Genomic DNA, 25,001 nt, shown 5'->3' with positions numbered 1-25,001 from the left:
CAGACACTGGCAAGGTTTCTCTCTGGTGGCTCCACTTGCCACGCTAGTGGATCCTATCTCCAGCCATCGTCCCTTGGCTTAAACTCTATCATTGGATCGATCTTTTACGGGGAAGAGAATGTGTTTGGTATCGGGCCGTGATGGAAATTGTTGAAATGATACCTATGGAGGATTGCGATAGGCTTGGATTCAATTTTGCCAGCCCTGGGGACAGACTCTTCACGAGAATTATTACAGATTGGTGTAGCGATGCCTATTCATTCCCCACAATATGCTGGATATCCCTGTTTGAAATAGAGTGGGAGTTGACTTGAGTCTGGGGTTCATTTCGCCGAAGATCCTCCGGGGATTGATTGATTGAATGAATCATGTCTGCCCCACGACGCGACAATTCGAGCAAGAATCATCGTCCACTCACTACAAGCAGACAAGCTCGGCTGGACCGGATTTTTGCTGCAGCAGCCCCCGTTCGCTCCCGGACCTTTTGAGCTTTATCGGGAGATATTGATAAGGCGTCACTAGAGCGACGACTGATTGCTTCTTGCCCTGATAGGAGAATTCCCGTCATTGCTTGCCGATGGAGAGAGTACTACTACTGAAATTTACAAGCGATTCAACCTCGAGACACTTCCAAGCGTCTCTGCAACCAACCACAACGCTATCGCTTTTCCAGTTCCCACTCGAGATCAAATCGCATGGAGCGGCAAATTAGCCTCTCAGATGAGGCCCAGCGATGGCAGCCATCCTACCATTTCACTGCCCCCCACGGGTGGATAAATGATCCGTGCGGTCTGGGTCATGATCCTGCAACCGGGCTCTATCACCTATCATTCCAGTGGAACCCGAAAGGCAATGACTGGGGAAATATGTCTTGGGGGCACGCGGTTTCTAATGATCTGCTCCATTGGGATGTCTACCCCGAGCCATGTCTGCAGCCCACCACCGAATATGACCAGTGCGGTGTCTTTACAGGCTGTTTCCGACCCAATGCCGTAGACGGGGTCCCGAATGCCCTTACTGTTATATATACATCAGTGAAGCGCCTTCCCATTCATTACACGTTACCGTATGTGCCTGGCTCCGAATCAGTCAGTTTAGCCACTTCGCGTGACCATGGCCTGACATGGCAGCGTCTTGACTGCAACCCAGTTATACCACGCTCTCCCCCGGATGTCAAAGTAACAGGCTGGCGGGATCCTTTCGTTGGCGCCTGGCAGTTCATGCAGGAACAGCCCGAGGCATTTCCATCCTCCGACCTCTGCGGTCTTATCTCCGGAGGGATCGCCGGACAGACCCCAACAGCCTTTGTGTATTCCATCAATCCTCACGACTTACGACAGTGGAAGTACATGGGACCGCTAGTTGACGTTGGGCTCAATTTGCAACCTTCCCGTTGGTCCGGCGATCTGGGTGTGAACTGGGAAGTCGTCAACTGGATTCCCATGACGGACGACGAGGATGTGACTCGATTGTTTATCCTCATGGGGGCTGAGGGAGGTCTTTTACCCGACAAAAGCCGGAAAAAGACACCTCGAGCACAGCTTTGGATGTCCATCAAGCCTTGCTCCAGCACCCAACCGCGTAGCACAACCGACGCTCTCGCTTCCTATGCATTTTCTGGGGTCTTTGATCACGGTTGCGCCTATGCGGCAAATAGTTTCTGGGACCCAGTCACAGCCCAACAGATAGTCTATTGCTGGATTACGGAAGATGACCTGCCAGATGATTTACGGCACCAACAAGGATGGAGCAGCATGTTGTCTATTCCACGGGTAGTGAAACTGATCACCCTGCGCCATGTCAAACAAGCTCGGCGCTCGGAGTTGAATGCTATCACCTCGATCGAAGCACAAGAGGAGAGCCAGGAAACGTTTACTATCCGGACGCTGGGTGTTGTCCCAGACCCACGACTTAAAGCTCTTCGCAGTAAGACGAGCAGCATGCATATTGAGCATCTGCCCCTAAGCACACTCGACAGTTGTATCTCTCCACCAAAAGCCCACTTTTCTTTGACAACATCAAAATGGGAGATCGACACCGAATTCTGTGTCAGCGACCGATGCGGCAGAGTAGGCATAGAAATTCGCCATGGCCTCGGTATGTTTTTTTCCTTCCCCTCACACCGGCATACATCATAGGCTTCTCAATTCTTACTCCTACTAACAGTACACCAACACAAACCAGCCGATGCAGAACCCCCACGCCGTACTATTCTATACTGGGAACCAGCCAGCGAAACCTTCTACATCCAACGACCAACTCCGCATGACTCCCGCATTAACCATGAACCAGAGACCGCTCCCCATACGCTATTCATGCTTGAAACCCCATCCGGCGAACAAAAAGAAGAGACGCTACAAATTCATGCGTTTTGGGACAAGAGCGTGCTCGAAGTATTTGTGAACGAGCGCACCGTCATCTCTACCCGCATCTATCTGCAACCTGACCAAGCCTCTCAGTGTGAACTGCGTTTCTTCGCTGAGGGAGAGACTAATCATGACGATCCTCCGGCTATGCTTCTGCAGGCAGACAGTTGGGATGGGTTGGGCCTCGATAAACCTGATCGTGTCTCGTTGATCGAGCAATTGAGAATGAGGAACAATTCGACGCGCGAGTGAGATACCATGTTGTAATTCATGGTAACTGACACATGACAAAGTAGTTAGGCTATATTTTGGAGGTTTGTAGAATTATAGAACCATCATGACACCGAGCTCTGATATCTATGGTACTAGCCCTAGCTATGCAGAAGCCTCGGTTCATTGTTTCGTTTCAATCTCTATTAAATACAATTGTATATATGGCATATGACCCCGTTCCCCAGAAAAAGACCCCCAAAAGAAAAGGAAGATGAGACCCCACCCATCGCCATAACTTCGATGATGATATGCAAAGCTGAAAGCAAATGCCTTGAAGCCTTTCCCACTTGAACCGGCTTTTCCGTCATGCAAAATAACCCCGGATAATATGCGAATGGGTATCATAGCAGATGATTATCATGGGAGAACCGTCCATCCAACCAAGCCCAACCGACATATAGCATAGTTTGCTATGAATGAAAGAAACAAGGGGAAAGGAAATTAGAAAGCAAGAAAAATGATATAAAAAATGTATAATAACATTATAAGAAGAAGACAAACATCCCGAGAAGAAGAAATAAAGGGAAAAGTATTATAAGAAAAACATAAATAGTAGTGGTCATATCATAACTAATTCACCGGCTGTTTCTCGTTGTTGTTGTTGAGGGGTCATGAAGGAATTATAGGATGGATCTCACTGGCGCTGCCAGAATTTCCAGTTCGGAAACGCTTTACGTCCATCGCGTTTGTAGATGCGCCAGTAGTAGACGGGAATACCGGCAATGATGAACGCGACGACGATTAATGTCTGGAGCGGTTCTGCAATGACAGCCCTGCTGAGGAGGAAGAGACTAACGCAGCAGAAGATGATGGGAGTGGATATCCAGGTCTTGTAGGGGCGATGCAGGTAGGGTTCCCGCACGCGAAGAATAATCAGGCCTAGCACCGTCACGAAGTAGAAGGTGTATCCGGCTACACCGTAGAAGGTGACAAGGGTCTTGAACTCGCCAACGATGACGTAAATGAGGGTGAGTGTACTGTTCAGCGCCATGGCGTAAATGGGGGTAAACCCAATTCGCGTGCCGTCTCCACAGAGACGCGAAAAGACCTTGGTGGCCCAGGAGCGGCGCTGGAGTCGGTTGGTCGAGGTATCTCGAGTCCATAGTTTACCGAATATAGAGGGGATATAGCCCTCTTTTCCGGCTGCATAAACTAAACGGCCGCTGGTGAAAGCCGTGGCATTCAAGGCGCCAATGCAACTCGCGGATACGATAAGCGCGAATATAAGGGCACCCACGTGACCAAATACCTTGTCGCCGAACTGAATGGCGATGGTATTAGTTGCCTCAATAGTGGAATGAGGGAGAACGAGAATGTAGGAGATATTAGCAAGGAGATAGGAGAGGATGACTAGTGGCATGGCCGTGTGAATCACACGGGGAAGATCCTTGTTGGGATTCTTGAATTCCCCAGTCACGTAATTCGTCTAAGTGGAGTCAGTAAAAGATATTTGTGGGATATTGGGGATGTAAAAGACGTACGTTGTCCCAACCGTCAAAGGCCCAAAGACCTGCGTACAGAGCTACAGCCCAAGCGGATATGTCGAGGTTCGTGCCCTCGAACCAGCCAGTCTTCCACTCCTTGTTGGCACTGCCAGTCGATGAGTGACCTGTTATAGCCACGATGATGCCGATTATGGTGACGCCCAGCAATGCGACAAACTTGAAAAACATGAAGAGGTCACCAATGCGCGCAGCCACCCTCGTTGAAATACAGTTCAACAATGTCACCACGAAAATTCCGCCAAACGCAACAGCCTTGTTTATCCAGGGATTAACCGTTTCCACGTCTGCGCCGACAAAGGCTCTTACGACGTATTCTCCGAAGATAATTGCGATGATGGCCGCACTTCCCGGCTTCAAGACCAAGACTGAGCACCACGTGAACAGGAAGCCCGCTAGCTCCCCGAAAATCTTGGAGAGATACACCTGGGAGCCTCCATTCAAGGGAATAGCTCCGCCGAGCTCTGCGTAGCTGGCTGCCCCCGTCCAAGCGAGTAAGCCAGCAACAACCCATGCAATTAGCGATGCACCAGGCGACCCCGCATTAACATTGACCTGGCTGGGAGATGAGAAAATACCCGAGCCGATCACCAGCCCAATCACGAGAGATAGACCGTTCATATAAGTCAATGTCTTGTTCCTCTCCAAGGACCCATCAGCAATTCCAGCCTCTCGGTCTGCGGATGAGACCCCCAACGGAGCATAACCACCGGTCGTCTGCGACAAGGGAAATAAGGTCGCCCCGAAGTCAAAGGCTGAAGATATCGAGTATGAGCGAGCCGAGCGGGGACGCCCTGACGGGCCCTGCGACTGTGGATGGGAGCTGGAAAGAGGGTCTTCATCTTCGAGGGAGAGCTTGCGCGACGACGAAATGCCGGAGGGAGACGAGGAGCGGGAGGATCTGGGGGCGGAGTCGGGCGAAGAGGCTAAGGACGCCAGTTCGAGGGAATCCCTGGGAGCATGGTAATTGCCCGACCTGGACTCAGAATTCGAAAAGGTTATATGGGACATGCCGCTCAAAGAAGATCGAAACAAATGCTGGTTGGGAGGTGGAAGAACAAGAGCGGGCAGTTAAGGATGGGGCACGGGGCGGTGTTCCATGCCACGGAGGGGAGACTTTCCGGGAGCAAAGAGTGGACGGGCAATTCCTCCTCCCCTATAAAAACAATGGGGATTAGCAGATAATAAAGGGACAAGACAAGAATTAGCAGCTTGGGGAGGAAGAAGCATGAAGTATTGAAGAAGATCTATTGAGGGACAAAGAAGGAAAGATGAAGGGAAATGCGACTCCCTGCGTCCGCGGCCCAATGAGGCTTAGCGCCATGAGATCTCCGGTCTGCTTTTTATAGCGTCATGTTCCACTTCCCCATCCATTGCCCCAATTTTTCCCCTACACCCATGAAGCCCCGCGCTTTCCCTCAGGGCTTGTTGCGCCGGTTTAATGAGTCGCCCACTGTTGGGAGGCTCGTGATCCGACCCTCCAGACGCCATGCGTCTACCTCGCCGGCGTCTTCTACTTCCTCTCCGTCGTCTACTCCGCCGCCGAAGCAGCAACGATGGCTGCGGTTCGCCTTCATAACTGCCGCTGCGGCGGGTATTGGTGCCCTGGCCCGGTCGCAACAGAGTCCAGATTCGACAACGCTAAATCAGATGAAGTTCACACCATACTATTTAGTATCCCGCGAACCGGTCTCGTCGACCGGGAGCTACTTCGTTCTTCAACCGCCCGCAGCCGATGGTAGCAATCATGCCGTCTACGAGGAAGCATGGAAGACTGGTGTCTGGAGTGTGATGTTTAAACAGCCACAATTGCAGATTGGGAGGGACTACACACCACTGCCAGCCACTTGCTCGGAAGATGAAGAAGACGAGTGTCTGCGCTTCTTCATTCGGAAGGACCCGTTCGGCGAGGTCTCCCGCTATTTGCACAGTCTAGAGATCGGAGCACCCATTGAAGTACGTGGCCCGCGAATCGAATGTGAAATCCCTCCGGATACGCAGCAGATCTTGTTCATCGCCGGAGGCACGGGAATTGCCCCTGCCTTGCAAGCTGGACACACGCTTCTTCGTCGCACCAACGAAACACATAAGCCTAGAATACATATCCTCTGGGCCAACAGAAGGCGGGAGGACTGCGTTGGTGGCGTGGGTGACACAAATACAACTACAACAGCACCCTCGAGGTCGTGGTTCTCTGGACTCTTCACGTCTTGGAAGGACAACCAAGGCGGCCCTGTTGAAGCACCCCGCAGTACAGGCACTTCGCTGATAGTCCGTGAGTTGGAGGCTCTTCGGTCACAATACCCTGGACAGGTGACCGTGGATTACTTCGTCGATGAGGAAGGCACCAGCATCGGGAAGCAGCTTATCCTGGACTCCACCCGCAGTGGCCCGTCGTCTACCCAGGGATCGGAAGAAACCAAGAACACAAACAACCTAATTCTGGTCTCCGGACCGGAGGGCTTCATTAGCTATATGGCAGGACCAAAGCTCTGGGCTCAAGGAATGGAATTGCAAGGGCCACTCCGGGGAATTCTCAAAGAATTGGACCTGAAGAATTGGGCCGTGTGGAAATTGTAAACATAAATATAAATATTCATGTACGATAGAAAAGAGTATATAGACAAGACACAATAGACCTTACCTTCCGTCTTTTACCCCAGAATCCTCCGATCGCGGAGCAAGAAATAATGCGTGCCGTGTGATTGGTCGATCATCGGGTCTGGGTCCGCGTCGGGGCTTCCCTTTAGTTTGCCTTCAAGTGTGAACCTTTTTGAGTCACTCAACTTTCTTCCTTTTCTTTCTTCTGTCCTCTCCCCATCCTTGACGCCTCTGTTTGAAGATGCAGTCGCGTTTGTTGCCCTCCGGCCCTGGCAGGCGCTGGATCTCCCTCCGCGTGCCGAGCACGCCTCAACGACGAGCATTTGCCTCCACCCGCTTCCTTTTCCAGGATGTCTTCCAGTCCCAGCTGGATGACCCTTCCTCCGCCGCCCTCTTCTCCTCCCTGCAGACCTCCCGGGCCGTGCCCCAGACCTTGACGGAAAAGATCGTTCAGAAATATGCCGTAGGACTGCCCGAAGGCAAGTTCGTCAAGTCCGGCGACTATGTGACCATCGCTCCCCACCGGATCATGACCCATGATAACTCTTGGCCCGTCGCATTGAAGTTTATGTCGATCGGTGCCTCCAAGATGCACGATCCCGATCAGGTCGTGATGACACTCGACCACGATGTCCAGAACAAAACGGATAAGAACCTGCAAAAGTACCGCCAAATCGAGGAGTTTGCTAAGCAACACGGTGTCGAGTTCTATCCCGCCGGTCGAGGAATTGGTCACCAAATTATGGTTGAAGAAGGCTTTGCCTGGCCCGGCACACTGGTGGTCGCTTCGGACAGTCACAGCAACACCTACGGTGCGGTGGCCTCCGTCGGAACGCCCATCGTGAGAACCGATGCGGCCAGTATCTGGGCTACCGGTAAGACGTGGTGGCAGATCCCTCCAGTGGCCAAGGTTACTTTTACCGGTATCCTGCCTCCCGGCGTGACTGGCAAGGACGTCATCGTTGCCCTGTGCGGTCTGTTCGACAAGGATGATGTTCTGAACCATGCAATTGAGTTCACCGGCTCTGAGGAAACCATGAGAAGCTTGCCCATGGATAGCCGGTTGACAATTGCCAACATGACGACTGAGTGGGGTGCCCTGTCAGGAATTTTCCCCATGGACAGTGTTCTGAAAGGCTGGATGAAGGGCAAGGCCACCACTGCGGCCATGGGATTGGCTGACGGCCCGTTCAAGACCCTGGCTGCTCGCAACTTCACCCACCCTGCCATCGAGCAGCTGTTTGTGAACCCTCTCACTGCTGATAAGGGTGCCAAGTATGCGAAGGAGCTCTTCCTAGACCTCTCGACTCTTTCTCCCTACGTTTCCGGCCCCAACTCGGTCAAGATCGCCACACCCTTGAAGGAGCTGGAAGCCCAGGATATCAAGGTCGACAAAGCCTATCTGGTTTCCTGCACCAACTCCCGGGCTTCGGACATTGCTGCTGCTGCCAAGGTGTTCAAGGATGCCGCAGAGAAGAATGGTGGGAAGGTCCCGAAGATCGCTGATGGCGTCAAGTTTTACATTGCTGCCGCGTCTATTCCCGAACAGCTCGCTGCGGAAGGAGCCGGTGACTGGCAGACTCTCCTGGATGCTGGAGCAACGGCCCTCCCCGCTGGATGCGGGCCTTGCATCGGTCTGGGAACGGGATTGCTGGAGCCCGGTGAGGTCGGTATCAGTGCGTCGAACCGTAACTTCAAGGGTCGTATGGGTAGCACTGAAGCTAAGGCCTACTTGGGTAGCCCCGAAGTTGTTGCCGCCAGTGCTCTCAGCGGCAAGCTGAGCGGTCCTGGCTGGTACCAGCCCCCTGAAGGGTGGACTGAAGTTGTCCGCGGGGAGGGCGATGGTATCCGTGAGGAGGACCGCATGCTCAATACCGAGCAAGCTCTTGAGAAGCTCCTTGGCCAGTTGGATGACCTTGTCGCCGACGGGGAGAAGCGCTTCGCTCCCGAGGAGAAGGTTGAGGAAGAGGGTGGCCTGACTGAGGTGTATCCTGGGTTCCCTGAACGTGTGTCTGGCGAGATTGTGTTCTGTGACGCTGACAACTTGAACACGGACGCCATCTATCCCGGTTACTGGACCTACCAGGACAATGTTCCCGTGGAGAAGATGGCGGAAGTATGCATGTCCAACTATGATAAGGAGTTCCACTCCATTGCCAAGGAGGGTGACATCCTGGTTGTCGGATACAACTTCGGTTGTGGTAGCTCTCGTGAACAGGCGGCCACTGCTCTCCTGGCGAAGCAGATTCCCCTGGTTGTGTCGGGTAGCTTTGGCAACATCTTCTCCCGTAACAGCATCAACAATGCTCTCATGGGTCTGGAGGTTCCTCGCTTGGTTAGCCGTCTGCGTGAGGAGTTCGGCGACAAGCAGCTTACCCGCCGGACCGGTTGGACTCTGACCTGGGATGTCCGGCGCAGTCAGATTGAGATCCAGGAAGGCCAGAATGGACCCAAGTGGACTCACAAGGTGGGCGAGCTGCCGCCGAACGTGCAGGAGATCATTGCGAAGGGTGGTCTGGAGAAATGGGTCAAGAACGCCATTGAGGCGTAGAGCAAGTGGTTCAGCAGAAATGAAACTCGCATGACTGTCGACAAAGTGATTCTTATGATACCCAAGCCTTCCAGTCTTCGTTATGGGGTTGCGGCGTGGATGTTTCTTGGACAGAGACGATACGCATGGAGAAAAACAGACAAAAGATGACTCTGCATGTATAGAAAAAAGAGATTTTCTTTATTAGATGTACTCCAATTCATGACAATGTATTTCTATTTCTAATTTATGTTCCTTCCTTCCAGTTCTTGCAAGGTGCCTAGGGAGAACGTGATGTTGTGCACCAGGTTGGGTGGTCATGTCTGTCCTACTTGGTCACAGCCGCACCCTTGTTTGCATCCATCTTTCATCCATTTCATCCACTTTCTTCCCTATCTCTCTGCATCCGCCATTCCCACCACGGATGTGGCTATGTCAGGTCCAGGGGAACAAGGATTGCCTTGTTTGCTGCGGGGAATCGAACGAGATTTGGGGGCGGTGTTTTTGGACGATCGCCTTAGAAGGTTTAGAACACGGGCACTGGCGTGGTGGCCTGCAGTTGCACGGCTCACTAGAGCCTGCCATGATTCGCTCCAGCTCAGATGCCTTCAGCTGTCAATCCTCTGCTGGCTTCCTTCCTTCAGCTGACTTCGTTTCTTCTTTCCGTTCTGCTCTCTTCCTTCACTATCGATGGACTCTTCACGGTCCTTCCTCCTATCTCATGTATGATCTGAGCACCCCAGGCTTCTGAGTTGTATATGATCGTATGCTCAGCCCCGCTACGCTGCCGATGCCCTTCCAATGAGCTGTGGTCATTACACTGCCGATGGATCCTGTCACCGCAATCGGTCTGCTTTCCGGTGCGTTTCAGATCGCTCAGTACGTCAAAGACACCGCGGGGGCACTAGCCCATCTATATGGCAAATTCAAGGATGCCGACCTCACCATCCGATCGCTAATCGGCGAGCTGACAACCATCCGATCGGCCATCACGCAGCTACATGAGTGGGCTAGCTATAATGTTCGTGACTCAACCGAACCAGACGAGTATGTTGAGGGACTTGAAGTCGCATTGGACGGCTGTCGCGCTGTCATGGAGGTTCTTTCGGACGAGGTTTCAGCTCTGACAAGGGGTGCAATGCTAAGTGACACCGGAGTCGGATTTCGTACTCGGGTAAAGGTCGTCTGGAGCGAGGACAGTATGAAGGTTCATCAGGAACGACTGCGTGCGCAGGTTCAGGCACTGCAGCTCCTGCTTCAAGCCTGCCAATGGTGAGTCTTGAAAGGTCCCGAAGCAGCAATAAATCACTGCATGCTAAACATCGTGCATTAGTCGAACATCAACCGAACAAGTCGAACTGTTACGGAGAGCAGAAAATCGCCAGATAATTGCCAAAGTCGCCAGCGATACAGCAACATTACGGTCCGCTTACAGCTACGTACCCTCACGGGCGGAGAGTCCGAGCCTGACTCGTCGCTCATCCTCCGTGGGGGACACGGTTTTTGACTTCGATAGGGCAGTGGTGACTTCCCTTCCCTATAGGCGCGCAATCGGTCAACCACGGACCCATCCTCCGACGCAAACTGCGGTCAACCGCAATTACAGCCCACCTATAGATGAAGGGTATGGCAGTGGTACTGTGAGCAGTGCAAGCCCACCCGGAACAAATGGGGTTCTTCCAATACATCCATCTGCGTCGTTCGACTCTAGCCATGGCCACAGTAAGAGCGTGTCGTTCGCACCGACTCCTTTACCGCAGAGTCCTACTCAAGTCCGCAGGTGGCAGTCAGATGCGAGTGGCGCTTCCTGGGGTAGTCGCTCCTCAGGGTCACGGCGTGAAAAAATTCGGACCATCATTCGGCAACTCAGGCGTCCAAGCTGGTCAGCAGCGCAAGCTTCCGTACGAGTTCCTGGGCGAAGTCCGTCGGAGCGTCGGCTGTACGAAAGAAATCTAAATACTAGCATCAATTTGGCATCGTCGGATGGAGCGTCTGCGCCGTCAATTATCAAGTCAGCCCAGTCGGGCAGTCGATCCGATGTCGAAAGGCTCCTGGAAAGTGGCCATGACATTGAAGCCCGTCATATCTCAACCCGTAGGACCGCCCTCTTAGTAGCTTCCCACTGCGGGAATGAAGACGTGCTGAATCTACTGCTGCAAAGAAACGCTAGAGTGGATGCTACCGATAAGTCAGGTTCCACCGCGTTGCACTTGGCGGCATCGCGCGGTCATTGCAGGGTGCTAGAACTGCTTCTTCCTGAGTCTTTGGATATCGAAGCACGGAATGCCAACGGCCAGACTGCTCTCTGGGTAGCAGCATATCATGGCCAAGCTGAAGCTACAAACCTCTTGCTTGCTTGCCACGCCAAAGTCAATGCGCGAGCTAATGATCAAGCGACCCCGCTACATCTAGCCGCTAAACTGGGCGATATAGTAATAGCCAGGATTCTGATACAAAACGGCGCCGATTTGGAAGCCAAGGACGGAACTATGATGGCGCCGCTGCACTACGCCTGTGAAGGGGGACATCTTGACGTTATTGAGCTGCTCCTCAATGAGAAGGCGAACGTTAATGCAGCTGGGAGCGACCGCAGGACGCCGCTCATATGTGCAGCTGCCCTGGGCCAGCTGCTGGCGACGCAGCTCCTGCTCAAAAAGAAGGCGTCCACTCGATCGGTCGACGATGCTGCTATGACGGCGTTGCACTGGGCTGCCTATAATGGACACACCGAGATCGTTGATCTTCTTAGCCAGAAGAAAGGGTTGCTGGCCAAATCTAACATTGCAGGACGAACGGCCCTACATCTGGCTGCAATGAAGTCACAGTTCGCGGTGGTGGAGTTGCTCCTTCGAAAGAATATGCCACTTGAAAATCGCTGCCTTTCGGGCCTCACGCCGCTTCATTACGCGTGCATGGCTGATAATTGTGAGGTTACGAAACTCTTACTTATCTCAGGCGCCAACATCGAGGCCCAGGCTGACTCGGATCAACGTCGACCGGTCCACCTCGCAGCTGTTCGTGGGTCGATGGCACTTCTTAATCTACTATGTGACAAAGGAGCTTCTCTGGACGCCCGCGACGCCGCGGGAGATCGAGCGCTCTGTGTGGCATCCCGGTACGGACATGCAGCTGCCGTTCAGAACCTGCTCGATCGTGGGTCACCTGTGTGCCTGTCTTCTGGCGTCCGATCGGAAGAGGATTCGCCCTTGTGTCTGGCCGCCATGGGAGGGCATGTGCCCGTGGTCACGCTTCTTCTTCAGCGAGGGGCGTCAGCCATCAAGCGGGACGAACGAGGGTGGCAGCCCTACCGCTATGCCGCTTACTATGGCCATCCAAGTGCGCTCCGCCTGCTCATGTCCTGTAGTCCCATGGTTGCGAAAGACGACGCGGATCTGGGCCTCACGGCAGAGCGAATCGGATTTGCGCCGTCTGCGGATATTTCGATTGAAAGGAAGCGGGAAGTACAAAGCTTATTATATCAAATGCTGCACCCGTCACAGCCAGGAGCCGAAGGCTCCCCGGTCTGGTCCTCTCCGCTAAAGCCCAACCAGCAGCACCCGGTACCTTCTGGATTCATGTCTGATGCCGCCGTATACCATATCCAGCCGTCTCCTACAGCAGAAACGAGTCCTCAGGAGCTGCCCGGAACCTTAGAACAGGGGCTCCCGGCAAGCCGGTCTCAAACGCCAGAACATATGCGGCGAGGAAGTAGCGTTTATCAACGCATAGACTCAGAATTTCGCGACGTCCCGCAAATTCTAGAGGCCAATGAGCGGGCCTTTGCCCCAACCAATGAACAGATTGCGATGCCTCAGGCGCGACATTACTTTGAAGTGCCCAGAGGAAATCCTATTCCAAGCAGCCCGTGCCTGGAAAGTGTGTTTTCGCATGCAGGCGAGAAGGCCGGCGTCCGCGCCACAGATTCTCCTGTCTCTTTGACAGATGTGCATGGGCTGAACCCTGCGCGCGTATCTTGGACAGTACCTCTGAGTCATGCAGACGGGGAGGCTCAGAACAAAGAAAGAGAATGGGACACGGAGTCTTCTATATCATCAGTATACACTGCACCGGAGGAAGATGTGGCGGAGCTTGCCGCCTAGATTCACATCGTATAACATCACACTGTAGCTAGATCATATATCAGAGAGAGAGGAGGTGGGGGGGGGGGAGAGAGATCCGCCTTACGGCCACCTCTATACGAGAGCTTCCTTTCTATGGATCAGATTGAGTCACTCCCGCACTTGACCCAAAAATAGCAGTAATATAAGCATATAGCATCGCATGGCATCTCATCGCCATGTGGCCGGGAGCAAGCCTTGACCCATCAAAGTCAAAATGAAAGACATGTCTCAGACTCGTTTATTATCTTCCGCAAGCCTCAGGCTGATTGCTCTAGTCAACCGCCAGGATGAAACGTGGCTGAGGATGACGATGGTTCATACCTTTCCGCATCCAATCAGCCACTGCGAGAGCACCAACACCTATGTACTCTGTAGAATGTCCCCCAGGGACGGAACAGCCTCATTGGCGCGACGGATATGCTGACGTGAATCCCTCCCTCTCTTAACCGCCACCTTAAAACCGCAGGCCGTGCGTATGATGCCGTGACTAAGTATAATCAGCTGACCTGACCTTATTGACAAACCATCCCGACAAGATAATATCCAATATCAGATGATAGGATGAAACCCAACAATCAAACCAAGCAAGACAGAAAAAGAACCAACCCAACGCTAGTAGTAAATAAGCCAAAAAGGTCATACTATAACCTGAGTCATGCATTCAAGCATAAAAACAGAGAGAGAAAAAAAAAAAGCAAAGAGAAACAATACCAAGCCGAATCCAGGCTCGGATTCCCGTCTTATCAAGCAATTGTGAATCTTTCTCATACGGAAGGCAGGTATTGGTCCTGAGGCTTCGATTATATTTAGCACATTGTGTTGTTAGTTATCTCATTAGTTTAGCTACGACGGTAGCATTGGGGATTGAGGATTCAGCTATCATCAATCATTGGGATGATGCGGGCCTGATATGTTGTATGTAGTATTACTCGAGGGACTTTGGATTCTTCGTTTTGGTTGTGGTGGTAGTATGCCATTCTTGGTGGATGATGTTGCTGGGGCTTAGATTAAGAGGTAGTACTTGGAGGTGTATATATAGAGGGTTCTTGTGTCCTGATGGATGAAGATGAAGCTTGATATTATTATTAACTACCACTACTTGCTTAATATCTATAATACACTTACTATCACTCGCTACTACTGTTTCTTGATCAGTCAACTGACATACAACAACCCTTTGGGATTGTGATTGCTTTCTTTCGATCCATCGTGCGGAACATATACTACTGTATATACATCGCTCTCTGCATCATATACATTATCACCACCATCTATTATACAACTCAGATCAGACAAGATCATCACCATGGGCCGAGGAGGATACAACACCCCCGAGACTACTGCGCCGAAGCCCGCGCAGCCGACTTCATCCTCTCGTTCCCTATCTCTCTCGTTGTCGCTGTCACCTCTTTCTTCTGACCCGCTGCTGCTGCAGGGCCGTGGCGGGTACAACGAGCAGCAACCCGTCGCAGGGGCGTTGTAGCATACGACGCGTTATAGAGGACATCATCCGGATGGGAGAGAATATGCGCTTATAATTTCCGATATCATACATACCTCTCTCACTTGCCCACACAGAACCTATTCCGATGAGTTAGCAACAAGAATGACAACAACACACACACACACACACACACACTACTACACTATACAGCATAAAACTTACTTTTCAAACACAACGCCCAGAACATCTTCCACGTCTCCGCTTTCCCCACGGCCCGTGATCTTCGCCATGGTATCAGCGGCAGAGCGCAGATGTTCAGCGGCGGTGACGATATCAATGTCCATGTCCATGTCTGTTTCCGGGTACTCATGAGCGATTTGGCGAGATGAAGAGGGTAGAGGCGTCTGGGATTGCGGTTGAGTTTGGGTCAGGAAATCATCTAGGTGTTCGAGACAGCGTTGTAAATTAGAACTTTGGCGATGCGTCACGCCCAGTGAATCTTCCCAATATGCATGATCGTATTGTCCGTTCTCATCTCCATCGATCCCTGTTGGGGAGGCTATTTCCTCGAATGTAGTCATCAGACCTTGTAGGAATTGCTGGATGTAGCCGGGATCGGAGGACTGGCTGGGACCGGGGCTGGTTAGGTTCAGGCCGTTGGTGGCGTCTAGACAGGAGATGCCGAAGATGCGCTGGCGCAAGTCCGGGACCGCTTCGAAAAGCTGGCTGACTGTCTCGATGAGCTGCGGGGGAAGTTTACCCTCCGGTAGTCGGTCACATTTGTTGATGGTTACGACGACGCATTTGCCTGCGCGGGCGCAGTCGTTAGCAGCATCGACGACCTCCTGCTCGACGGCGAGGCGGTACGTTGCTGCACCATCGGTGGCTTCTTCCACTGAGACGACCACAATAACCACGTCCGATTCCAAGGCACGAGCCTTGGCCCGTCTGATGCCCTCTTGTTCCACGGCGCCAATCACGACTGTCTTCTTCTGGCCGGTGGGATCGTTAGGCTCCGAGCGAATCCCCGCCATATCGCCGAGCTTGCAGTACCAGCCGCCAATATCGACACCGACATCCACGATATCCCGCGTGGTGCCTTCCTCGGTGCTAACGATGGCGGCCTCTCTGCCCACGATCCGATTCAGAAGCGAGCTCTTCCCCGCATTCGGAGCCCCCAAAAGAGCGACCTTTATACCGTTACGAAGGAGCTCACCCTTCGACGCGTTCTGGATATGAAGGGCGATTTGGGCCCGCAGAGCCCGAACCTGAGCCGCAACTGAGGACACCAGGTCCTCGGTGGACTCGTCGAAGTGCTGATCCTCCGAGAAGTCAATCAAGGCCTCCAGTTCGCCGCGCGCATAGAGCAATTGATGCCGCCATTGTTCGTACCGCTTCGATAGAGCATCGCTGGCACCACGGACTGCAAGTCGGCGCTGCTGCTCCGTGTCAGCGGACAAGGTATCACCCAGGGCTTCGATCTGCGGGAGGTCCAGGCGGTTGTTCATGAAGGCTCGACGGGTGAATTCACCTGGTTCGGCGTAGCGGACTGTGTAGTCGGAGTTGTTTGTACGTGAGATGGCTGTCAGAACGGACTTGACAATGGCTGGGCCGCCGTGGAGGTGCAGCTCGAGGACATCTTCGCCAGTTACGGTCTTCGGGCCGGGGAAGTATAGGACTAGGGCGCCGGCGTCGAGGACGGTATTAGGAGAGGGTTTTTGAAAGGGATCGTACAGGGTGCGGACGACTGCGAGGCGGGGTCGGGGGAGTGGTGCTTCTGGACAGAGAGATTTATAGATCTGTGTGAACGAGTGAGGTTAGCCGTTGCTGCTGATGCTGGGCTGGGTCTCATTTAATGGCGGGAGTTAGCTCTCATACTTGCACACATGCAGGTCCTGATGCCCGCACAACGGCAATGGCAGCCCGTCCAGATGCTGTTGAAAGCGCATAGATAGTGGAATCGGCATCGAAGATAGATTGAGCCAGTGAGGATCCTGAGAAGTATCGTCGTGGAGGTACACGCGGAGATGGGCTCCGGGCATGGAGAGCTGGACCAGCGCCCTGCCGGGCCACGGTGAAGCATCTACTCCATGATGGGCGGAGGGGTGTCGCCCACCGTAGGGTCCGGACGGCCGGTGATCGCATACGCGAGATGAACCCGGATAGGCGCAATGAACAAGCGAAGAGCAATCGCTGGTTTTCGAGGCATGAGAGAAGGAGAGGTTCATCGAGGAGATTCGCCGCATCGCCGGGGTCACGTGATATTCCCGCGGAGGAAGAAGTGGAGTTTAGGTTACGAAAGAATGCTGTAGTGTATGGCAGGTAGGGTTCAAGAACTACAGTAGCAGCCTATGCAAGACAAGGTATTCATGTAGACAGATCCAGGAATCCAGTAGATGTATGAAAGCCAGATCACAAGGGCCCTGCGCCCCTTCGCCACGCCTGCGCGCCGAAAAGACACAAAACCTCGGCCATGCGCCACGGATTCCTTCCCCGTAGCCCAAATGCAACAACGGCTCGAACGACATGCAGATATAAACGGAGAATGAAGAAAAAAGCAGAGCGAAAGGAAGTATGTACACAAAGAAATGACCGGAGCAACAGTGAGAAGCAATGGATAAAGTAGGAGTGTGAAGGGTGATTGGGAATCGCTGGAAAAAAGGGGAACAATGTACTTTCGAAGAAAATGCGGAGGGATGCCCGGAGAAAGGAAGAAATTCAGAAAGCCAGGCAAGCCAGAGAAAAAGGGGGTAAGTTCATCCTGGCATAGTATACACTCAAAACAGCATAATGAGATCTTTCCGAGACGACATGAGTTAGTCTATCAAACATTAGATTAGGAAAGAGGGGAGGAAAGACACTCCTTGCGGACAAGGAGGAAAGGATGCAAGATAAAAGAAGAAATGGGCAAATGAAATGAAATCAATAAAAGAAGGATGGTAGTAGAAAGGCAATAGTTGCCCAACTACTCAATGGATCTGCTCGACGGTGAGCCTTCCATCAGTTCATCGTCACCAGGCGACCGAAGCTGTTGGTCTGCTGTTGGTGATACCACGATTGCCGGTGTCAGGGGCGGTTGTGGAAGGGGATCGTCTCCAGATCGAGGACTTGTAGCATCATCCGGCTCCAAATCTGTCCTGGGAGGCGAAATGGGTTCGGGCACGGAGGTGGCCGCAGAGCCCTCGGCGCTGTTATTGCTGGTGCTGCCTCCGTTTCGTCTCCGTAACCTGCGTTTCCGACGCTCTTCTTCCGCTGTTTCTCGGCGTCTTCTCATTCGGTCGCCGTCCATGTTATCACGAAGGCCCTGCAGCATGCTCGCGGCACGATCCGCCACGTCTTCGCTTTCCGACACATGTTGCGGGTCCTTCTTGCTCTCAGAGGTTTCTGCTTCAAGGAGGGGAGGACTCAGCAGCCCTGACGCGGCGGCATTTGCTTCGCTATCATTGTCGTTGCCCGCCTTGCTGTTGCTACCATCGTTTTCGGCTTCGTTCCCTCCTTCTGGTGCCTCAGCTCCAGCAACATCCGGCATCTTTTGGCCGGAAGCGACACGAACTTGGTGTCGCTCCTTTAGCCTAGCACGACGGCGGCGGTCACGCTGGTCTCTGGCTTGCGGCGCTGCGGCGCGGAGCTTCTCCAGGAGCGAATCCATGGCCCCGCTTGTAGCTGGCGACGGTGGAGCGTCACTTGCAGAGGCGGCGCCATTGGCAAGCCCGGCATTGATATTCCGCTTGCGAGCCAAGGACGCCTCGGTGCGTCTCCGACTTTCTTCCAGCGAAATGTTCTTCTCCTTAGATTTCTGCACGACCATTGGTTAGCAAACATTCTTAGATGACACTGGACAATCAAACTCACCTTCCACTCTAGCAAGAAGGAAGCCAGCTTCGCGAAGAAGTCTCGGCGGGCACCCTCATCGGAATTGTCTTCTCCATAGAAGACCATGATGTCATCATAGGATTTGATCATCTCATCCAAGTAGAGCTGCATCTGCTCGGCCTTCCGTCTAGCATCCTTCATACTCCGCTGAACGATCTGGCTAACGCGATCCTGGGGGTGGAACTTCTTGGGGTCACTGAGGTTTCCGGCGTCTAAGCTGGCCTGTACATTCTTGATGTTGTCAATGTACTTCTTCGCATCCGTCCGCAGCTGGTCGACGTTGAGCTTCTGGATAGCGACGACACCATTGATCTCGTCCACGAAGCCCTCCCATTCGGGATACTGGTTACGGACAATGCGCTCCACTAAATCAGCAAAAGTGGTTTCGTTCTTGTCATCCTTGACCATGCCCAGCCGGGCAAGAGAGCTCAGCTTGAAACCTTGAGCCTGCTTGTTGGCATCGTTCATGAAGTTACCAATGTCCAGGATTAGACCCAGGACATTCATCAGAGAAACAGAGTCTCTCAGAGATTCGCTGACCTTCACCACTTGTTGCAGCTTGGCGGAGATATGCTCATAATCAACTTCGAAAGACCGAGTTAACGCGAGAGCGCGCATTCTCGCCTTCCAGTAGTGGTTGAGCTCGTACGCGGTGTATAGGTAGATCTGATCTTCCCTCGTGAGCTCGTTGGGGTCTTGCTCTCGCTCCGCACTAGCAGCATCGGGGCCGGTCCAGTCCCTGCTGTAGGGCGCCATCGACTTGGAAATATTCTCGGGGATTGTGCACATCTCGTCCCGCTGCAGGAACTCCATGACGACCTGGTTGTCCAGAATGTCTGTATCGCAATGAATGATCATGCGCACCACATCGTCGGCAGGGAATTGCGAAAACTTGGCCATTGCGATCTGGAAGTTCTTGGACAGCTCGTTGGAGATGAGCTGTTTCTTGTCCTTGCGCTGCTTCGCTGCTGCATTGCCTCCGAAGATCTTGGTCTCCTTCGCCATGAAGAGTCTTTCAACCTCATCTAAGACACCCTTCTTAGCCAACTCTACATATTTCTCTTCTTTCTCCTGCGCAGTGGGAGCGTGAGCTGCCCACACCGTTACCTGTGGAGCATCAACCTTCTCCCAGTGAAGAGCCTTGAGCTTCTTCTTTGGCCGGATAGAAGGCATAAGAGCTGTCTTGTGTTGAGGAAGGGCTTGGGAGGCCATGTAGTTGGCTCGCCATCCTCCAAAGCCTGCGCCAGGAGGAGGTGGGGGAGGAGGGGCACCAAATGAAGCACCTGGTGGAGGTGGAGGCGGCGGCGGGAATCCTGCACCGCCTGGAGGAGGGGGCGGAGGAGGTGGAGGGGGGATCCCAACCTTTCCTCCCGGCGGCGGCGGAGGGGGAGGGGGAGGGGGAGGAGGGATTCCAACGGCACCACCAGGCGGTGGCGGAGGAGGGGGAGGGGGCGGAGGAGGAATTCCCACAGCTCCCGGAGGAGGTGGTGGTGGCGGCGGCGGCGGCGGGGGTGGAGCGGGCGCCCCCTTGGCCTCGGGCTTCTCAATTTCACTCTCAACCTTGGGTTCGTCGGTGACAGGCGCCGTGGCTTCGGGAACAACAGGTGTAGCTTCGTTATCGTCTGCGTCGATCTTAGGTACCCTCGAGGCAATTTCTCCCAGGAGGCCGTTCGCCTGCTTAGGGTTAAGTCGTGGCCGATGGAGGTCGACCAGACGCGCCCTCTCATAGATGATCTCTCCGTTCTCATCCACCTGGCCCTCTTGCTGCTGGCCCTCGACAGTATCCTTCTCCATGCCGGGCAGATGGCTGCGCTTGCGCTGAACAGATCCCAAGCCCGCAACGTGATGAGCCTGGTCCTGGAACCCATCTTGCGGCTCAACATCGCCGTCCATCTGCTCACGAAGTTCGCGCAGCCGGTCTGAGGTCACATGTTGACCCCATACCTTGCCCTCCAACTTGAACTGGGTCTTGGTGCGCTCGAGTTGCATCTCCAACCGCTCAAGGAGCTTTTCACGATCCATGATGCCCCTCATATGGGACGGATCGACTTCTGCGAGGTTGTTCTTCTTGGCATTTGAAGCAGCGATGTCCTGGGCATCCCGAAGCATCAGGTAGAGCTCTCTGGTTTCCAGTTCGTTCCGTTGCAACTCCTGAGCACGCAAGCGTTGAACATCGGCGAGCTCAGCCCGTATTGACTCCTCCCGTCTCCGTTGAAGTTCGATGATGCCAGTCTGCTCTTCAATTTGCTTCTGCAACTTCTTTACTAGGCCGTCTGCACCCAGCTCAATCTGTGCCTTCATCTCATCCCGCTCTGCCAAGGCAGCCTCCGCAATCTGACGCGCTTCCAAAGATTCATCGTACGCCTGTCTTGCCTCTGAATCTGTATGTAATTTGTCCAAGAGGCTCTGCACGGTAAATGTTAAACCTTGGCGGAGGTCCAGATCGGGTAGCCTGCGATCCATGGCCACGTAGCTAAGCATGGCATCGACGAGCTGGTACATCCGGAGACCATCTTCGCCAGAGTTCTCCCGGATAAGAAGCATGTGCTGCATAGCAGAGAGGAAGTAGTCGTGAGCTCGAGTACCTGTAATCCTTGAAGCAATAGCATCTGTGATTTGTAGAGGATCGTTCATGTCTTTGACCTCGCCCTCGATGCTATCCTTCACGCTGCTACTCTCACGCTGCAGAAGATCCTCGTAGTCGATGGCCTCATTCTCGCGGAAGCGCTCAATCTGCTTGTCAATGACCTCATATTGGAAACCTTCCATTTTAGTCATGAGACGCTTGATGCCGCAAGAGGTGAACTGCGCACGAATATGACAGCGCAGCTGTAGGTCGTTCTCCGGGGCGTCCACCAACATGTTAATGAGGAGCATGGTTGAGACGGCATACTCCATGAGAAGGTTCTCCATGCCTATACCACCGCTGCGGTACTCCTCACTCGCGCCCACCAAGCTACCCATCTTTCCACGGCCATCGATCGTCACTTCGACGATACGCATCCAGGCATCAAAGCGACCAGTCTCTCCATGGTGGTTCTTCACATGGTCCATAGCCTGGAGGACTTTTTGATGGCCCTGGCCTTCTGCCCAATGGCAAAGGAAGGTCAATACTTCACTGACCAGCTTCCTTGTATTTAATCGAGGAGACAGCAGCGAGCTGACGAGAGCAACAATAACCTGCTGATGAGCGAGGGCATCATCTGCGCCATATTTGTTGTTCATCAAAGCCTTCAGGCACTTGACAATATCGTATTCACGATCCAAGTCCTTGTCACCAGTCGGGGGTGCAGGAACAGGACCTGAAGCTTTCCTCCGGTTGATCTTAGCAAGAACGTTGGTCAGGGCGATTTGGCCTTGTGCTTCGACAAAGGCTTTCACCCAACTGATTGGTTGTGTGCGCAGACTGACGCTCAAACTAGCTAATTGTTTCGACGTGATTGAATCATCCATAACCTTCTTCACGTACCACTCTGGGCTTCCCTCTTCATCGGCCCGCTCCAGAATCCCCGACGGCCCATCGTGACCATGGGTCTGCCGGGCATTCTGCCTGCGCTTCTGTTCGCCCTGAATTTCCGTCAACCGATCTTGATGAACCAGCGTCCACTTTTTCGAGGCTGGATACGCAAGCATCTGCCGTTTGGCCTGCTCAGGCAAGTTCTGCCAGCCTCGCTTCTGCATCAATTCCAGAAACAGCTGGTCCACAATCCGATCGTCCCTTGGACGGGTCAGGTATTGCTCGGGGTTGGCTGGTAACTTCGCGGGTTGCGCGGGCTGGGCCGACTGCCACGCAGCCTGCGCATTAGAGAGTCGGCTAGAGGTTCCATTAGATGAGTAGGTATTGCGGTCGGCAGAGTGCGAGGTTGTCAGTGTTCGAGAAGATCCGTCCGACGAAAAATAGCTCGAACCTCTAGTGTCCCGGGTGTTGGAGGAAAGTGACGAGTGGACACTGGCCTGGTCGAACGATATTCGGGAATGCGACGAGGAATCTACTGTAGATGAAGAGTTGTGACTGAATCCTGTATTGGCAGCCGAGCTACCCGGTCGTCCCCATTGTTGATACCGAGCACCTTTGTCCCCCGAAGAGCTTCCCGCCATTGTTACATTAGACGCATGTGGCGGCGGACGAGGGCCGGTGGGGTGAGAATAAACATTATTGTCCCGGATAGTGGCTGGGTTCCAAGCGGGATACTGATGGAAATCACTGCCTCCCTTGGCAAGATGATTCGGGGATGGTTCTTTGCGTGGCGAGGTTTCGGCTTTAGAGAGATAGTCGATGGGAATCGGCGACTTGGTGTCGGCGGGGAGACTTTCATAGGGGATAGAGGTAATCACACCAGCCGTCATTGACAGCGCTGCAGGATCGATTTCGTTGGAAAAATCCATAGACTGGACGGAGGATCGCTTGGAATGGCGAGAGGAACGAGAACCCGGGGCGCTTCCAGGAGGCGCGAGGGTCTCGAAGCCTGTATGGGCATCGTGGCGATCGTCTACCGGTTTCTCCTTGTGCAGCTTCCTCCCGAAGAACGATTTCCCAGCGGAAGTCTGTCTCGATTTGTCAGGCGCGGACGTGGTGGTTGGCATCTTGACGGACGTCGCTGGGGAGATGCAGGGCGCAGCATGAGCGTAATCCGCTGGGGCAGGAGCGTTGAGGTGGCAGACAGTCGTCGGAGGCTGTAGATTGAGAAGAATCGGTCGCTCTCAATCTCTGCGAAGGCCAGGATCACATCCAGCTCAAGGCGACAACTTATTCCAGACACTCCTGACTAACACTAATTAATAGCCGCTGCGGAGCAGCGTTGGCACGAGGGGGGGGGGGGAAGGATGCCACCAAAGACGGACGCTTCTCCCAACAAACAGATGGAGAAGGCGACTTGAAGAAATGAGAGTCAAAGGAGCGGTCTGTAATGACGGCTCCCAGTAGGGCTATCCTACTCTGGCAAATCCCAGGATCGGGCTTTAGTGGCTGGAGTCTTTTTGCACGTCAGGTCGTGGAAGCACGGGCATCAGGGGGGGCAGCACCACTTGAGGCGGCTCTAGAACGCGGTAGGGGCCGGAGGTATCACGTGAATTACACCATGCATGCCTCAGGAAACTGGCCCTCCACCTCCGATCACGTGGAGCTGTCTCATGCCGGAGACTCTCGGAGATGCTGTCAGTGTCAGATTCAGGGCAGACCCCGGATTGCTGCCGTTGCTGCAGAAGACCAACTGGTAACTCAGCGTCGGGGGACGGTCAGCCTGCCAGTCACATCGGACTACTCTAAGCGCCGTCGCAGGACATGACAAGTTTCCGCTGTTAATCGGGGATTATTGGCTTGATTTGGCGCTGTGTGTTTGGCGCCTGTCTATCTACTTCCTTTCCGCTGCTGCCTTGGCCGCGCATTCTCGAGATCAAGATCGTTACAGGAAAGGCGCTGAGCACCACACACACACGCCACGATGGGTTCCGCAACTAACTTTGCCAAAGTATGCCCTCTCTCGAACTCTCCTAATTCTTCCGAAATCCTTCTAACTGACACTTTCTACGCAGACCATCATCATCCCCGCCGTGATCTCCCTGACGCTCTACCTCCTGTTCTCCTTCGTGATCATCCCCTTCTTCCGTCGCTATCATCAACGCTACTCCCAGTACCTTCCGCTCCATACTATCTCCGCACATACTACGACACTCCGGGATCGTATTGCGGATGCTTTGATGCGACGATTCCTTCCGTCGGTCTGGCGACAATCACAATTCGACCAGCACGACAACATCAGTATATACGATGAAGAGGGAGAGATCATGGTAGGGATGGACATGGACCCTTCACGGCGAGAAGCGCTCGAGCGTCGACGGAGCACCGCCGGAGATGCGGAGAGTCGCTTGAGTCGTGAACTTGAAGCGGGGTTCATGGATGATAGTGATGATGACGAGGGACATGCCCATGCTCAGTCACGTCGCTGATTTCTGTTCCTTCTGTACATATTACACCACCATGTAAGGAACCATTGGCGTTTGGGATGGGTAATAGATATAATAGACATCTATTCTTGCTGAACCTTTGCGGTAGTACAGATAGAGCCCAATGCATGTCTGTCTAGATAAACTCAATGGGCACTACTAAACTACCTGCATGCGTACATATCTAGACCAATGCATGCACTGATAATCACCACCATGAAATATCAACTCCGTCCGTCCGGACTACCAACAAACAACCCCTTACTTTGTCTCCAACCCCACGTCGTAACTCAATTCTCCAAACCCCCATCAATCAAATTAACCCCAAACAAACAACCCAAAGAAGAA

General features: G+C 53.4%; 8 protein-coding genes across 8 annotated transcripts; 5 read left to right on the top strand and 3 right to left on the bottom strand.

The window, feature by feature from the left end:
• Positions 1 to 418: 418 nt before the first annotated feature.
• On the top strand, positions 419 to 2,689 carry BO85DRAFT_284708 (glycoside hydrolase family 32 protein). Its single transcript, XM_025655233.1, has 2 exons — positions 419 to 2,097; positions 2,167 to 2,689. The coding sequence occupies exons 1-2, from the start codon at positions 696 to 698 to the stop codon at positions 2,616 to 2,618; spliced, it is 1,854 nt and encodes a 617-aa protein (XP_025515760.1). The 5' UTR covers positions 419 to 695; the 3' UTR covers positions 2,619 to 2,689.
• Positions 2,690 to 3,273: 584 nt separating this feature from the next.
• BO85DRAFT_371732 (putative amino acid transporter) lies at positions 3,274 to 5,152 on the bottom strand (the record flags this gene model as incomplete). The annotated part of the gene is made up of 2 exons (XM_025656009.1): positions 3,274 to 4,065; positions 4,121 to 5,152. The coding sequence occupies 2 exons, from the start codon at positions 5,150 to 5,152 to the stop codon at positions 3,274 to 3,276; spliced, it is 1,824 nt and encodes a 607-aa protein (XP_025515759.1).
• Positions 5,153 to 5,494: 342 nt separating this feature from the next.
• Positions 5,495 to 9,293, top strand: BO85DRAFT_459063 (homoaconitase LysF; the record flags this gene model as incomplete). Its single annotated transcript, XM_025661624.1, has 3 exons — positions 5,495 to 5,577; positions 5,626 to 6,706; positions 6,990 to 9,293. 3 exons carry the CDS (start codon positions 5,495 to 5,497, stop codon positions 9,291 to 9,293), a joined length of 3,468 nt encoding a protein of 1,155 aa, XP_025515758.1.
• Positions 9,294 to 10,009: 716 nt separating this feature from the next.
• Positions 10,010 to 10,794, top strand: BO85DRAFT_284692 (ankyrin repeat protein). Its single transcript, XM_025655232.1, has one exon. It carries the CDS (start codon positions 10,099 to 10,101, stop codon positions 10,546 to 10,548), a length of 450 nt encoding a protein of 149 aa, XP_025515757.1. The 5' UTR covers positions 10,010 to 10,098; the 3' UTR covers positions 10,549 to 10,794.
• A 4,172-nt stretch (positions 10,795 to 14,966) lies between these two features.
• BO85DRAFT_513374 (tRNA modification GTPase) lies at positions 14,967 to 16,982 on the bottom strand (the record flags this gene model as incomplete). Its single annotated transcript, XM_025664705.1, has 2 exons — positions 14,967 to 16,636; positions 16,716 to 16,982. 2 exons carry the CDS (start codon positions 16,980 to 16,982, stop codon positions 15,056 to 15,058), a joined length of 1,848 nt encoding a protein of 615 aa, XP_025515756.1. The 3' UTR covers positions 14,967 to 15,055.
• A 587-nt stretch (positions 16,983 to 17,569) lies between these two features.
• On the bottom strand, positions 17,570 to 23,455 carry BO85DRAFT_284587 (formin sepA). Its single transcript, XM_025655231.1, has 2 exons — positions 18,690 to 23,455; positions 17,570 to 18,633 (listed from the first exon to the last, which is right to left on the bottom strand). Exons 1-2 carry the CDS (start codon positions 23,292 to 23,294, stop codon positions 17,803 to 17,805), a joined length of 5,436 nt encoding a protein of 1,811 aa, XP_025515755.1. The 5' UTR covers positions 23,295 to 23,455; the 3' UTR covers positions 17,570 to 17,802.
• On the top strand, positions 23,456 to 24,181 carry BO85DRAFT_284586 (uncharacterized protein). Its single transcript, XM_025655230.1, has one exon. The coding sequence runs from the start codon at positions 23,618 to 23,620 to the stop codon at positions 23,993 to 23,995; it is 378 nt and encodes a 125-aa protein (XP_025515754.1). The 5' UTR covers positions 23,456 to 23,617; the 3' UTR covers positions 23,996 to 24,181.
• Positions 23,895 to 24,889, top strand: BO85DRAFT_448932 (uncharacterized protein). Its single transcript, XM_025660057.1, has 2 exons — positions 23,895 to 24,178; positions 24,243 to 24,889. The coding sequence occupies exons 1-2, from the start codon at positions 24,152 to 24,154 to the stop codon at positions 24,654 to 24,656; spliced, it is 441 nt and encodes a 146-aa protein (XP_025515753.1). The 5' UTR covers positions 23,895 to 24,151; the 3' UTR covers positions 24,657 to 24,889.
• Positions 24,890 to 25,001: the final 112 nt, after the last annotated feature.

Source organism: Aspergillus piperis, assembly GCF_003184755.1.
Source record: "Aspergillus piperis CBS 112811 unplaced genomic scaffold BO85scaffold_8, whole genome shotgun sequence".
NCBI classification, from domain to species: domain Eukaryota; kingdom Fungi; phylum Ascomycota; class Eurotiomycetes; order Eurotiales; family Aspergillaceae; genus Aspergillus; species Aspergillus piperis.
The sequence above is the reverse complement of the archived record's forward strand: the minus strand, read 5'-3'. Positions and strand labels throughout refer to the sequence as shown.

Bases quoted from the DNA above. Each gene is read 5' to 3' on its own strand.
- BO85DRAFT_284708 (XM_025655233.1), top strand. From the start codon at position 696: ATGGAGCGGCAAATTAGCCTCTCAGATGAGGCCCAGCGATGGCAGCCA. The intron at 2,098-2,166 runs GTATGTTTTTTT...TCCTACTAACAG, and splicing joins AGAAATTCGCCATGGCCTCG to TACACCAACACAAACCAGCC.
- BO85DRAFT_284692 (XM_025655232.1), top strand. From the start codon at position 10,099: ATGGATCCTGTCACCGCAATCGGTCTGCTTTCCGGTGCGTTTCAGATC.
- BO85DRAFT_284587 (XM_025655231.1), bottom strand. From the start codon at position 23,294: ATGCCAACCACCACGTCCGCGCCTGACAAATCGAGACAGACTTCCGCT. The intron at 18,634-18,689 runs GTGAGTTTGATT...ATGGTCGTGCAG, and splicing joins CCTTCTTGCTAGAGTGGAAG to AAATCTAAGGAGAAGAACAT.
- BO85DRAFT_448932 (XM_025660057.1), top strand. From the start codon at position 24,152: ATGGGTTCCGCAACTAACTTTGCCAAA. The intron at 24,179-24,242 runs GTATGCCCTCTC...CTTTCTACGCAG, and splicing joins CCGCAACTAACTTTGCCAAA to ACCATCATCATCCCCGCCGT.
- BO85DRAFT_284586 (XM_025655230.1), top strand. From the start codon at position 23,618: ATGACGGCTCCCAGTAGGGCTATCCTACTCTGGCAAATCCCAGGATCG.